Genomic DNA, 15614 nt, shown 5'->3' with positions numbered 1-15614 from the left:
AACACTAGACAGAAAGATGGTGGAGTAGGAGGATCCTAAACAGAGTATACTTAGAATGATGAGCAACGAATAATGTATAGAATTGTTGAATTACTATATCATACACCTGAAACTAATATAACACTATACGTTAATTATACTGGAGTTAAAAATATAAATAATTTTTTTAAATAATAAAATTAAATTAGGGGTGGCTGGGTGGCTCACTTAGTTAAGCATCTGACTCTTGATTTTGGCTCAGGTCATGATCTCATGGTGGTGAGGATGAGCCCCACAATGGGCTCCATACTGGGCATGGAGCCTGCTTAAGATTCTCTCTCTTCCAGGGTGCCTGGGTGGCTCAGTCAGTTGAGTGTTTGACTCTTGATTTTGGCTCAGGTCACGATCTCATGGTTAGTAGTTCAAGCCCCAAGTTGGGCTCTGTGCAGATAGTGCAGAGCCTGCTTGGAATTCTCGCCTTCCTCCTCTCTCCCTGTTCTTCCCCAGCTCATGCTCTCTCGCTCTCTCGCTCTCTCTCTCTCTCTCTCTCTCTCAAAAAAAAAAAAAAAAAAAAGATTCTCTCTCTTCGTCTCCCTCTGCCCTCCTGTGCTCGCACATGCACTCTAATAATAAACATTAAATAATAAAATTAAGTTTAAAAATTAAGAACACTAAATAAATGGAAAATTTTAGGATATGAAAATGATCAGCAGAGACCATTGCTTTGCAGAGATTTTAGCTAAGAATCATAAAAGGTAAAGTATCTGCCCTGGAAACTTAATTTTATTACTTCTCTAGGAGGGGCTCTGATAAATCATATGGTCAATTTATTAATTTAGATTAAATGGTAACTGCCAAAAAACCAAATACTCAAGTTTGTTAATGAATATCCTATAGCAACAGATCTCAGCCATATTTGCACATGTAAGACCCTCTGTCTATCTATAGCACCTGCTCTCACTCCAGTGGAAAAAGAACTTAGTAATACAGTGACATGTTACTATACAGAAAAATTTGGGAAGATGTATACATCTGTTCAAGTAACAGTACAGATGATTCAGATTTGAACTACAATATATACTTATCTTCAAATACTGGAAAACTGGTAAAAAGTACTGTTTATGCCTACATTGTAACTACTGGATGTAATTAAACAATCCACAAAAGACTACATCTATAATGTTGAAGCTAACAATAATTTAATGTGAAAACAAGAGAATCAAGGAAAAACTATAACCAACTCAAGACAACACTGATGATGCTACATATTCTTTGGCAAAACTGCAGAAACACCCACTATCTGTGTGCATATACAGGAATTATGCAACCCGGCTGTGCTTTACTTGACAGACAGATCTCTCAGTAAAATCAACGAAGCACCCTCAGCTCTAATAAACAATTTCGGTAATTTTTAAATAACACATTAACTAGCCCTCTATTCATATGAAAATATTAAAGTATATCTATACTTCCTCACCCAGGAGACCTGAACAAAGGACTTGTTTTGAAATCAATTTCCAACCAATCTACTGAGAAATCAAATCACTATCAGTACTTTGTCAACTAGTAAAATTGAAAAAAAGAAAAACAAAAAAGAAAACACCCAAAAGATCAGGGCTCTGGTCAGATCACTCTTCTCCCTGGTGGACTGACAGGAATGGATCCCAGCACCGGCTGACTTGAGCTCTAGTCCACGGTGTTCCTTACCAACTGTGTCATTTGACCTTCCTCAGAGCTTTGACTTTCCCATGAATAAAACAGAGGTAATTCCACATACTTCTCTATAACTTTGTTAAAAGGCCTTGACAACGTAAAATACCATGCAGACGTTAACTATTACTTAACCAATTGATTAATTTCAGTTTCACTATTTTAGAGTGATATTTTCTCCATTTTGTTATCCAATAAAACATCTAACTGTACTTTCCTGTACCACTGACTCCAAAACCATAAACAATAATGTTTTAAATGAAATGTGTTGTAAAGCTGTCAACTTTACATGGTTATTTGGTAATGTCATTTCAATGAAGTACCATCACCTTTATTTCTAAAGCCAAAGAAAACATTTTAGCACAGATTATCAGATTTCTAGTGGACTGAATAATGACCCCCGAAAGGCATGCCTAAATCCTAAACCTAGGTACCTGTGAATGTGATCTTATTTGGAAAGAGCATCTTTGGCCAATATAGTAAATTAAGGATGTAAATCCAATGATTGGTGTCCTTATAAGAAAAAGGAGAGGAGATTTGAGACACAAAGACACAGAGAAAAAGGCAATGGGAACACGGGAGGCACAGATCGATGTTTCTTCCAACCAAGCAACACTGAGGATTACTGACAACGACCAGAAGCTAGGAGAGAGGCATAGAACAGACTCCCTCAGAGCCTCTAAAGGAGCTAACCGTGCCAACACCTTGGTTTCAGGCTTCTTGCCTTCTGAACCATGAGACAACAATTTTCTGTTGTTTTAAGCCACCAAGGGTTTGACAATTTGTTCCAGCTTCCCTAGGAAACTACTACAAGACCACTTTTTTTCCTTCTTTACAGTCTTCATATATAAATGTAGTGTATACTTACTCTAGAAGAAAAATAACAACATGAAAGTGTTCTGGGCAAAGAGTGAGTTTCCCTACTCTTATGAAGTAATCTCTGTTAACATTTTGAGTTAAATCTTTCTAACTTTCTTACACACATATGCAAATTTCAAGTATATATATGTCTGTGTATCCTTAATTTTAACAAACATAAGACTACACAATACAGGCTGCTGTGCAACTTTTTAATTTTTCAACTCACTGTAAACATCTTTGCTGATAGATATATAGCCACACCCTCATTTTTTTTTTGTATCTGCATAGTATTACATTACAGGGCTCTACCAATTTACAAAACAAATTCTCTTTTGAAGAACAATTGGTTCTAATTTTTGCTATTATAAAAAGTAGTTTTACTAATATATCCTTGTCCACATAAATATGAAAGTATGTATTTCCTCAGGGTAAATAGCCAGAAATGACTATATGCATTCTAAGTTTGATGTATGGTATCAATTTACTTTTTAAAAAGCTCCCCAGTTACACTTCCAGCAACTGTTGTACAATACTGTAAAATAATAGAAAATAGATATTAGCCTTTACCTCCCATTCCTGGCAGAGTTCTAAAACCCTTGAAACTTCCTAAGTGATAAGACTACTAGGAACAGCTTTTGTTCTAATATTTGGTCTTTGACCCTGGTTCCTGACACAAAGCTCTTAAATCTCTTGGGATTTCATCGCTGATAGAAATGTCTTTTGTCCTAAGGAGGCAATTCTTGGCAGACTCCTGGATAACTTCAGAATGAGGGCTCATGATTAGAAAAATCAAACCATGGGGCGCCTGGGTGGCTCAGTTGGTTGGGTATCCAACTTCAGCTCAGGTCATGAACTCACAGTTTGTGAGTTCAAGCCCCACATCAGGCTGTATGCTGACAGCGCAGAGCCTGGAGCCTGCTTTGGATTCTGTGTCTGTCTCTGCCCCTCCCCACCTTCTCAAAAATAAATAAACATTTAAAAAAAAAAATCAAAATTAGAGGCTTGGAACTTTTAGCCCTACCCCACTTCATCCAGGAAAGGGAGAAGAGCTAGAAATGGAATTAATAAACAACCATGTCAATGTAATGAAGCCTTCATAAAAATCCCAATAGCATGAGGTTCAAGGAGTTTCCAGGTTGGTGAATATATTCACGTACCAGGAGGATGTTCAGACCCCAACTCCATGGGGGAAAAAATACCCTCCCAGACCTCATACTATGTATCTCTTCATCTGCCTGTTTACCTGTACCTTTATCTATACTTCATTATATAATGAACTGGTACCAGTGTTTCCACCTGAATTCTGTGAGCTATTTGTAGCAAATGACTGAAACCATTTCATTTTCGGGGGGGGGGGGGGGGGCGGTGCATGGGAACCTCTGATTTGTAGCCAAGTAGGACAGATGCTGTGGGTAAGCTGGGGACTTACTACTTTCAACTTGTATCTAAAGTGGGGAGCAGTCTTGTGGCACTGAGCCCCTAACCTGTGAGGTCTGTGCTAACTCTGTGCTAGTGTCAGAATTGAACTGAACTACAGGACACCCAGCTAATATTACAGAAATTTGTTTGGTGTGGGGGAAAAATCCACACATCCAGTGGTTGAGGTGTTAGGAGCATGGTAGTAGTGTGAGTGTAACAGAAAACCACAAGTGAGTCTTTTTTCATTTACAAATACTTCTCCAAATCCTCACTATTGTTGGAATTAGTGATATTTTTCATCCTTGCCAATCTAATGGAAAAAAAAAATTCCAGTTGTTTAATTTGTACTTCTTTGCTTATTAGTGAGATTTAACTTGTATCTAATGTATGTTAGTCTTTTGTATTTTTCCTTCTGGGAATATATTTTCTCTTATATGTGACCATTTAAAAAAGAATATCTAATATCTAAAGACCATCTCATTCAGGGGTGCCTGGGTGGCTCAGTCAGTTAAGCATTACATCTGACTTTGGCTCAGGTCACAATCTCACGGTTCATGAGTTCGAGCCCCACGTCAGGCTCTGTGCTGACAGCTCAGAGCCTGGAGCCTGCTTCAGATTCTGTGTCTCCTTTCTCTCTGCCCCTCCCGTTTGCCCTGTTTCTCTCTCTTTAAATAAACATTAAAAAAAATAATAAAATAAAGACCATCTCATTAATTTACTTTAATGAGCCTGAGTTTGAAAATATGTATTTCTGTGAAAAGATTTTTTTCTACCCAAATACAATACACTCAACTTAAAATTCATCACAAATTAAAAGTTTAGTGGTTTTTAAATATTTAGATTGCCAAGTCCTTCTGAAAAATGTGTCTCCATTCTCCAAATGACCTACATCTCATTTCCAGACTTACCTTACATAAAACATCAGAAACATGAAACACATAAATATCTTGAAAAGCTAGAATATTCCTCTTTTCTAGTGTGATTCTTCAAGTTATCTAAATTAGTGAACTAAAAACCTGAAAATGCCATGGAGTTTTCTCTCAAAGAGAAAAGGGAACATTTAAATCTCAAAAGAAAACATGTAATTTCTTGCATATATTTTAACTGGTTTACCATTAACACATTAATCATCTTTAATAAAACATCCAGATTTAAAAAATTTTAAATATTTATTTTTGAAAAGAGAGAAAGCAAGTGGGGGAGAAGCAGAGAGAGGGAGACACAGAATCTGAAGCAGGCTCCAGGCTCTGAGCTGTCAGCACAGAGCCCGATGTGGAGTTCAAACTCACAAACGTTGATATCATGACCTATGCTGAAGTCAGATGATTAATGGACTGAGCCACCCAGGTACCCTAAACCATTCAGATTTTAATGCCATTCAGATTTAGGTTTTACCTGTAAAAATTTATGGCATTATACATATTTGAATATTACTATTTCATAAGAGAAACAAAAAATACCTCTACATTCAAAACTTCAACAAAAATATTCTTCACCCTTGCATAAAAATCACACAGCAGTATCACTTCTCATTGTTAGCTGTAACTGTTTTCAATACCTTCAAAGCACATGAATATGCCTTTTCTCCAACGTTAATAGATTTAGGATCATCATCATCCAAATCTTCCCAAATCCTCACATCACCATCACTTCCACAAGTCACAATACAACTGTGGAGGAAACACAGTCATTAAAAGGTCACCCAGTTTCAGCCTTATTAATTTTTTTAGAATACTACTTTATCTTTTTTTCCAATAAAATCAAGGTGTTAATCAATGTTTTCTTATTTTACATACCTAAACTTCAATAACGAGGACTGCTAATCTCCTATTCTATAAAATGAAAGGTGAATTTAATGTTCCCTACAGTTCCTCCCTGGCATAAAATTCTTTGTAACAATGTAAGAAAGATGAGTGTGTAATCTAACAACAGGGACTAGGTCAACCTTGCTCACCATTGTGCCCCCGGCACAAAGCAATCTCTGACAAATAGAAGCCTTGATAAATGTTTGTAAAATGAGTAAGTGGACGGATACAAGAACTCAATTATCCAAAGCTGATTATTCAAATGGCTGTAACTCTCAAATCTTGTTTTAAACCTCGTTTCCTGGTGCTTTATTCATTTGGTATGTGTCCTATCTGTAGGTGTTGTGACACATACAAAAGGAAACAAAACACAAAAATAACATGGTCAATGGCAAAGAGAAGCCATATAAAGAACTATAGAGGTTCAGAAGAAAAGGATTAATTCCCACCTGGAAAATCAGAGGGATTCAAAAGAAAGAAGACACTGGGAAGTCAAAGGGCAAGTAGGGCAAGTAGAATTAGATATGCTGAGATTGGTGAAAAGAGCAGCTCCAAACAGAGGAAACCAAATGAACAAAACACGATGTTAGTAAAGAATGGGGAGGGGCGCCTGGGTGGCTCAGTCGGTTGAGCGGCCAACTTCGGTTCAGGTCATGATCTCGCGGTCCGTGAGTTCGAGCCCCGCGTCGGGCTCTGTGCTGACAGCTTGGAGCCTGGAGCCTGTTTCAGATTCTGTGTTTCCCTCTCTCTCTGACCCTCCCCCGTTCGTGCTCTGTCTCTGTCTCAAAAATAAATAAACGTTAAAAAAAAAAAATTAAAAAAAAAAAAAAAGAATGGGGAGTTTACTTAGCAGACAGTACAGGAAATTGAGGAAAAAAAATGTAGATTGGGAGTCATCCTATTCACAATGATCTTAATGTCAGAGTAAGGAGCTTGGACTCCCTTCTATAGGAAGTAAATAGGAGGACCGTTAGTCTGTTTGCCCAGGACTTTCCTGATTTATGCATCCTGCTAGTTTGTAATCTGTCCTTGATTTTTCACTTTAAAACATATTAGTATCAGCACACCTGGCTGACTCAGAAGAGCATGTGACTCTTGATCTCCATGTTGGGTGTAGAGATTACCAAGGAAATGTATAAACTTTAAAAAATAAATAAATAAAATGTAGTATCTTAAAAAAAATATATTAGTATTACATGCATCCAAATTTGTTGGGTGGGTTTGACAGACCTCTTCTTTGCACTTCGCTTCTGGCATGGTCTTGTTTAGTAGTGTAACATGTACAATGAACAGAGTTCTCACTTTATCACATGGGTAAATCTGAAAGGCAACCAGTGACAACCCATCTCCCCATTCCAATCCTTTCTTTATGCAACATAATACCACCCTTCACAGACAACAGGTGTTAACAGTTGGTTCACTTTGATTAAAACCAAAGTGAAAACAGTCAGGAGGCCCTAGAGAGAACGATTTCTTTCAGTCTTCAATGGTGATGGGATAAGTATTTCATATTGCTTTCCCTACTATTTGCTGCAACCAGCTAGCCAGCAAAGGAGATGTAGAAAGTTGCAGGTGTCAGTTGGTGGTACCATTAGAATATTAGAGTGAAATGTGGTGGAATTAATGAGAAATATATGCAAAAAATAGCTCAACAGTCCCCTGAAGAACTTTTAGAGTAGTCTGAATATTCTTCTGACACTGTTTTTGTCACTTACTATAGGAATAAAACATTCATTTTATTATTGATTATGCCTTTTAATGAAACACCTTTCAGTAGCAACAAACTAAAAAAAAAAGATATCAAGTACACGTTTAACAAAATATTAAACACTAAATTTCTGCTTCTCAAGAAGCTGATAATAAAAATGTTAACATGAACAAAATGTTAGTGGACATTTGCTACAGGGGCTGTTGTGATAATACCAAACACAGGAAAGACAGAAGACACAGAACTCCTGAAGAAACTTGAGCATCTACTTTGTAAGCTAGTAGTTATCTTGAAACTTCCTGAAAACCATGTTTCTGCAGCTGCAGAAAGTGAGTTGGCATCTTGTCAGGCATGACTTTTCATAATAATTCAGTACTGTCCAATAGAACTTTCTGAGAGGATGGAAATTGTTTGGCTCCTGAGCAATTAAAATGTGGTTTCAAATGGGGCTAGTGTGACTTGAGGACCTGAATGTTAAATTTAGTTAACTTTAATTAATTCAAATCTAAATAGCCACATGTGGCTAGGCTATTGTACTGAACAGCTCAGCACTAGAACAAACAACAGTGGTTCTAAATTAATTTTGTTCATTTTTCATTTTTTCTAGTGCAAGTAGGAAGTAAAGTTATAGCTGTTAATATGCAGTCACCATTAGTAAGAGAACTTTTCGGCGCGCCTGGGTGGCTCAGTCGGTTAAGCGTCCAACTTCAGCTCAGGTCATGATCTCGCGGTCCTTGAGTTCAAGCCCCACATCAGGCTCTGTACTGACAGCTCAGAGCCTGGAGCCTGCTTTGGACTCTGTGTCTCCCTCTCTCTCTGACCCTCCCCCGCTCATGCTCTGTCTCTCACTCTCAAAAATGAATAAATGTTAATGTTAAAAAAAAAAAAACCTTTTTTTTTTTAAAGAACTTTTCAAACAGTTAAATGATACTGGTTTTATCACAACGTCATTACAACGTTTAAATAGAAAATCAGTCAGATTGATTCCAATAATGGTTTAGTTTTCTCTCCAGTTCACAGAAACAAAGTAAAGCTTCTGAAAGTTTATTCTGTGGAAGTAAAACATCTAACATTATTGGGAATTCTAACATCATTTGCAAAGTTTAATGCTAAAGATAAAATTCTTAATTTTCACAGTAATACCCATTTTGGTAGAGCACAGCAGTGTGGTAAAAACAATGCACTTACTAAATTAAGAAATCTATGAAACACAAATGTAGTTGGAATTGAAACTATAATTCATAACCAAATGAACTATAAAAATGTATGAATCAAAACAGAAGCCACAGTAGTTGAATTTTGAGATAATTTAGTTTATACCCACAATGACTGAACAAAATTTTCAAAACAAACTGATATTAGATACACGAAAATACTTCAGCATTGCATGAGATGGTTTCTCTCCTGCCCATCAATTAGATTTTTAAAATATATGAGTCTTTGAAGAGTGACTTTATAAAACCTAAGTGTCCTATAATGATGGTGTTATTATCATCATCATCACCACCACCACCACCACTATTGGAAACACGTTCCCTAAGTCTTAGTTGCATTTTGTTGAAAATCAGTTAACGATCTTTAAGCATTCAACTCAAGCGTTTGAAGCTTTTGGTGAAAGGCAGTTAATGAAAACAAAGCTTATGGACAGGAAGACACTAAAATTTATCCCTACAAAAGCAAATTAAGAATTGAACAACTTGTACATTAAAAGCTGAAAGAGTGAATGATATCATTTTGAAATTCTCTCATTGTACTCTGGAATATCTTGACTTGTAAGAAGAATCTTCTGAGGGAACCCCTCTTTTTAGCTATATAAATTTATATTCTGTGCCAAAATAAAATGAAACTGAGTAGGCTTAAAATTTGTGAAACATTCAAAGAAACCAGAAAACTTACTTGATGAATTAAAGAAAAAAAAATACATATATAAAATATAAAAAAATAAAAAGTAAAAAATATTGAAGAACTTACTATTGAAAAAGGGTACTCTGAATGAAGGTAAAAAGACAGAACCCATAAAAATACTGAAAGTAAAAGATTTACCCATTTCAATTAAAACAGATTTTTAAAAATTGAAGACTCTTCCAGTTAGTAGAATTTTCTGAGCTTACCAGGTATGTGAGAACCTAAAGAAAGTTATTTTCTTATACTGAAAAATATTATGACCCTAGGGCACTTGGGTGGCTGAGTCGGTTAAGCGTCTGGCTCTTGATTTCAGCTCAGGTCATGATCTCACAGTTCATGGGATGGAGCCTGCTTGGGATTCTCTCTTTCTGCCCCTGTGCTGGGGCTCACTCTCAAAAACAAATAAATAAGCATAAAAAAAAAGAAGAAGAAAAAATATTATGGTCTTAAAAAAAGAGTTAACTCATCTCACTTCAAGGTCTCAGCATAAATGCAACTCTGAGGATGACTGCAGCCAATTTTATAAGAAAAATAAAAATAAAAATAAGACTATATTGAAAAAAACATATTTTTCAGAAAAATGCCATGTTAGAGACAGGCTAAAAGAACTGACTAAAGTAGATGAGTATATACCAAGAATATTCTACTTATGTAAATGTTTATATGTTTAATATTTAGAAAATCAATGTAAATTTTTTAAATGTTTTAATATCATAAATATGTCTTTAGGAAAAATATTTTAAAACAGGTTTTTGTGTTGTTGTTTTGTTTATTTTAGAGAGAGAGAGAGCACGTGAGTGAGCATGAAAGCAAGGGAGAGGGGCAGTGGGAGAGGGAGAGAGGCAGTGGGAGAGGGAGGGAGAGGGAGAGAGAGGGGGAGAGAGGGGGAGAGAGAGGGGGAGAGAGGGGGAGAGAGAGAGAACCTCAGACAGGCTCCATGCTCAGCACAGAGCCTAACTGGGAGCTTACTCTCACAACCGGGAGATCATGACCTGAGCCGAAATCAGGAAATCAGATGCTTAACCAACTGAGCCACCTAGGTGCCCAAAACACTTTTTGAACAGAAATGTTATAGCTCTATCAAAACAGAATAATTTGCTAATCAATAAATAATTTTAAAAATTATAATTTTAATTCTTTTGAAATCCTTCTCCCCATTCCCAAAGGTGTCCCGGTTTAGATGATAAGAAAACCACTGTAAGTTTCTGAGTATAAGGACTAATTATATCATGCCTTTATCCTCTTTGTGACATAACTACAAGAAGCCAATGATTACCAAGGCATTTCTCACCATCTAGATTCTCCATCCTCACTGAACAATGTTCTTTTCCTAATCTGACCACCTCTCCCAAACCCTTCCATCGTGCCTCATGAAATTCATGGTTAGGCACCAGACTATCCTCAGCTTTTTTCCTGAACACTTCTTCTGAGAACACAGATTCCTCTTCAATCCTCTTAAAAGGTGGTTGATTTCTGGGGTGCCTGGGAGGCTCAGTCAGTTAAGTGTCCAACTTCAGCTCAGGTCATGATCTTGCAGTTTGTGAGTTCAAGCCCCGCGTCAGGCTCTGTGCTGACAGCTCAGAGCCTGGAGCTTGCTTCAGATTCTGTGTCTGCCCCTACCATGCTCATGCTCTCTCTCTCAATAATAAATAAACGTTAAAAGAAATTTTTAAAGGTGGTTGATTTCTCTTCTACATTCCCTTGGGGCCTGTCAGTGGGCCTTCGTTCCATTTCATTACCACTTCCATTCTATTGCTACACCCCACTCTCTTTAAAAAAAGGAGGGGGGGGGCAAAAACTGCTATGAGACCACCTACAAATTCCTAAAGAGAAATCTCCCATATTCCCTAAGGATTTTTAGCACAAGGTTCATTGTCATTCCCTAACAACACTATGCCTTTTAAAAAAAATGTTTATTTGTGAATTTTGAGAGAGAGAGAGAGAGAGAATGAGCAGGGGAGGGGTAGAGAGAGAGAGAGATAGAGAAAATCCCAAGCAAGCTCCACACTAGCAGCTCAGAGCCTGACTCGGGGCTCTATCTCCTAACTGTGAGATCATGACTTGAGAGCTGGATGCTTAACCCACTGAGCCACCCAGGTGCTCTGAACAACACTATTCCTATCATAATTCTTAGTATTTGTAATATCCATATACACGAAGCCTTCTTATACTAAGTCTTGTCCTTCACTTCATCTCAGACTCCCATTGTCATAGAGTAGATTTTGTCTTTACCAATATTGCAAATTCTTCATAATTTCAATTTCAATCATCCTAATCACTTATCTTTTTACCTTATACCCTTAATATCCTAACTTCAACCATTTTTTACTTCTATTAGGATCTACAATCTATTGAAACTAACTTCTCACTATCTCTCACTCCCTCACAAATTCTCACATTCCTCCCAATCTGGCTTAGATTCCACAACCTGTTCTTAAAATCACTTCTTTGCATCATCCTCAAACCCCCTCCCTTTGTCATACTTACCTGACAAAACCCCAACCCTGGTTAAATCCAACTCTATGCCCATTGGTAAGTAACATTTGCAGCTAAACGTGGCTAGCAAAAAACACATAACTAGGTTGTCTAATCTCACTTTAAATTCATGATCACTAACCTAAAGTAGACCATTAGTGTTGCCCACTATTCCAACTAACTATATTTCCCTAGGTCCTTCTTTTCTTTTTTTTTTTTTTTTTAATTTTTTTTTAATGTTTATTTATTTTTGAGACAGAGAGAGATAGAGCATGAATGGGGGAGGGTCAGAGAGAGAGAGGGAGACACAGAATCTGAAACAGGCTCCAAGCTCTGAGCTGTCAGTACAGAGGCCGACGCAGGGCTTGAACTCACGAACTGCGAGATCATGACCTGAGCCGAAGTCGGACGCTTAACTGACTGAGCCACCCAGGCGCCCCTAGGTCCTTCTTTTCTAATCATCTATCTCATATCTACTCCTCTTTCTTCAAACCCCCACAGCCTCCCCACTCTCAGCTAAAAACTTTGCTTCCTATTTTACTCAGAAAACTGAAGCAGTCTGTAGAAATTAGCCTCATATTCTCACTATCCCTCCTAGGTGCTCCTTCCCTCCACTTGTGAATTTGACCACGTTCCTACCTTTGGCCACTTTCTCTCCCTTGTGCACTATATTGTAACCCCTCTTACCTACTCAAGGCCATCACTCCTGCAATTCTCCCTCTTCCTACCATAACATCAACTTATCCCTCCCTGGGATATGGATCATCTCCATTCATACATATACTGCATCTCTCACTTTAAAACAAAAACCTTCCCAGGGTGCCTGGGTGGCTCAGTCAGTTAAGCGGCCGACTTCAGCTCAGGTCATCTCTCTGTCTGTGGATTTGAGCCCCGCGCCAGGCTCTGTGCTGACAGCTCAGAGCCTGGAGCCTCCTTCCAATTCTGTGTCTCCCTCTCTCTCTGCCCCTCCCCTGCTTGCTCTCTCTTTCTTTCTCTCTCAAAAATAATAAACATTAGAACAAAAACCTTTCCTGACCTCACAGCCCTATCCAACTACCCTTACTCTTTGAGTGCCATCCTCGCGACTCTAATTCCTCCCTTTCCAGTTTTATGAATACACTGCAACAAGGTTTTCATTCTCACCACTCCATAACAAAAGCTAGATCACCCATATTACCAAATCTAATGGTAAATTCTCAGTCCTCAACTTGACCCACCAGCAGCATTTGACATCGTTTATTATTTCCTCCTCCTTAAAATGCTTACTTCATTTGGCTTCTAGACATCATTCTTGTCTCTTGGTTTTCTACTTTTCTAGCCAGCCCGTCTTAAGTCTCCTTAGCTGGGTCTTCCTTCTTTAATTGGATCTCTAAATATTTTGGAGTGTCCGAGGGCTTAGCCCTTAAACTTTTTTTCTCAACTACATTTACTCCCTTTCTAGGTGATTTCACCCAAGTTCATAGCATTAAATATCTATTTATTAACTTCCACATCTAGATTTCCAGTCAAGACCTCAATCCTTAACTCCAGGAGACATCAGCAAAAGATACAGATTTCTATTTCTAGCTCACATTTCTTAGCTTTAGACCCATATATCTAACTGTCTACACCTCTAGTTGAATATCTCAAAGAAATATTCCAAATGTTCAAATGTAAACTCATAATCTCCACTCTTCTTCTACCTCTGAAATAAGCTCCTCTCCAACCATTTCAGGTATCTGTGAATGGCACTGTCATCTCCCCAAATGTAACACCCAGAGACATAGATGTGATCCCAGACATCTCCATCTCCTTCATCATTAATGTCTGATCTATCCTGTTGATTCTACCTTTTAAATATTTCCTGAAGGGGCGCCTGGGTGGCGCAGTCGGTTAAGCGTCCGACTTCAGCCAGGTCACGATCTCGCGGTCCGTGAGTTCGAGCCCCGCGTCGGGCTCTGGGCTGATGGCTCAGAGCCTGGAGCCTGTTTCCGATTCTGTGTCTCCCTCTCTCTCTGCCCCTCCCCCGTTCATGCTCTGTCTCTCTCTGTCCCAAAAATAAATAAAAACGTTGAAAAAGAAAAAAAAATTTAAAAAAAAAAATAAATAAATATTTCCTGAATGCATCCTCCTTTTTCCATGTCATGTCTTCTCTAGTCCAAGCTTCCATCACACTCCACAAGACTAATGCAGGTACCTCCTCAGTCTTTCTGCATCCACTTCTACTTTTCCACTTCATCTTCCACATAACTTCTCAAAAACAAGAGTCTGGGGATGCCTGGGTGGCTCAGTCGGTTAAGTGTCCGACTTCAGCTCAGGTCAGGATCTCACAGTTCATGAGTTCAAACCCCACGTGGGGATCTATGCTGACAGCTCAGAGCCTGGAGCCTGCCTAGGGTTCTGTGTCTCCCTCTCTCTGCCCCTCCCCTGCTCGCATTCTGTCTGTCTCTCTCTCAAAAATAAACAAACACTAAAAAAAAAAAGTCTGATCACATCTCTCTGCTTCAAGTTTTTAATACCTTCCTATGGCTTTTAAAATGAAAACAAGATTCCTCAATAAAGCCCAGAAGGTCTTGGATAGGATGCCCATTGCTTACCATCACAGATTTCATCTCTCATCAACCTCTGCATCACACTCTACATTTTGGCATCACTAGCTTTCTTTCTGTCCTTTGAGCATACCATGGTCCCTACCCCACTGGAATTTTTCAGGGTTCCCTCTGCCTGGAATGCCAACACCACCACCCCACTGCCACCCCCCATCTCTTTATACTCCCTAACACCTACTCAATCTTCAGATCTCATCTCAAGAAACACTTCTTCTGAGAAACCTTCCCCACCTTCCAAACTGTATCAACGTTCCTTCATATATGCTTATCATTATACCTATCATTTAATATTGCTAAGTATAATTCTAAACGTACATTCACTGTGGTGATTAATCTGTGCAGAATGTCGGTCAATCTAAAAAGACTCTAAGGTCAATGAAGAGACTTGTTTGTACTACTGTATCTCTAGCCTCCACCAGAGTTGACACGCAAATATTTTTTCAATAAATCAATCAATATAGGAGTAACAGTGGAAGCCACGAAACTGGATAGTACTGCAGAGTAATGAGATTTAGAAAGATAAAAAAGAGACCAGAATAACCCTGGGAAAAGATCACAATCAATTAAGCAAAGGAAGTAAGCTGGGGGGAAAAAAGTCAAAAGTTAGAAACAGTAAAAAAGGAAATAGTATCACAAAAGCCAAGGAAAGACACAACACCAAAACGACAGAAAGGGCCACTGAATTTGAGAAAGAGGCAGCTAGCCATCTGACAAAATAATCACGCGGGATGCAGAGGACAAGTGAACAAAAGATAAATATGGGAGAAAGCTCACATCTTTCCAACTCCTCTGGAAGTAAGATTTTACACTCGTTAACTTTTTAGACATACTAAAACTACAAGGACGGCCCGAATCGAACAATAAACCTAAGGAAAATACATGTGCCATTTTAGACTTCAGTCTTTTTTCTGTCTGGTTGTGTCATTTTAGGCTGCTTATCTGACGCAGAACAATAAATTTTGTAATATTTACACCTCAAACGTTCTTTTTCGTTTCTCAAAGTACCTTACCTCCCCAAATCATCAAAACAGACATCTGTGTGTCCCTCGGTATGTCCAAATCTCATCGGCTTCTGGGTGGCAGGCATCTTTCCTTCTACCCACCTAAAAATGTTTTTATCAAAACTAGTATTAGTTTAAAGGGGAGGAAAAGCCGGTGGCTGAC

The 15614-nt window shown here is 38.3% G+C and overlaps 1 protein-coding gene across 1 annotated transcript in view; it reads right to left on the bottom strand.

The window, feature by feature from the left end:
• Positions 1 to 15614, bottom strand: part of WDHD1 (WD repeat and HMG-box DNA binding protein 1) — a 68808-nt gene that overhangs the window by 52961 nt on the left and 233 nt on the right. The window contains exons 2-3 of the mRNA XM_047079625.1: positions 15461 to 15553; positions 5528 to 5639 (exon numbers count right to left, since the gene is read on the bottom strand). Of these exons, the coding sequence (XP_046935581.1) occupies positions 5528 to 5639; positions 15461 to 15537 (189 nt within the window). The 5' untranslated portion in view covers positions 15538 to 15553. The remainder of the gene's footprint in view (positions 1 to 5527; positions 5640 to 15460; positions 15554 to 15614) is intronic.

Source organism: Lynx rufus, unplaced genomic scaffold, assembly GCF_022079265.1.
Source record: "Lynx rufus isolate CCGP_SWC_20201006 ecotype Redwood Valley unplaced genomic scaffold, mLynRuf1.p SCAF_17, whole genome shotgun sequence".
Taxonomy (NCBI): domain Eukaryota; kingdom Metazoa; phylum Chordata; class Mammalia; order Carnivora; family Felidae; genus Lynx; species Lynx rufus.
Note: the sequence above shows the minus strand (reverse complement) of the source record. Positions and strands in the feature narration are given on the sequence as shown.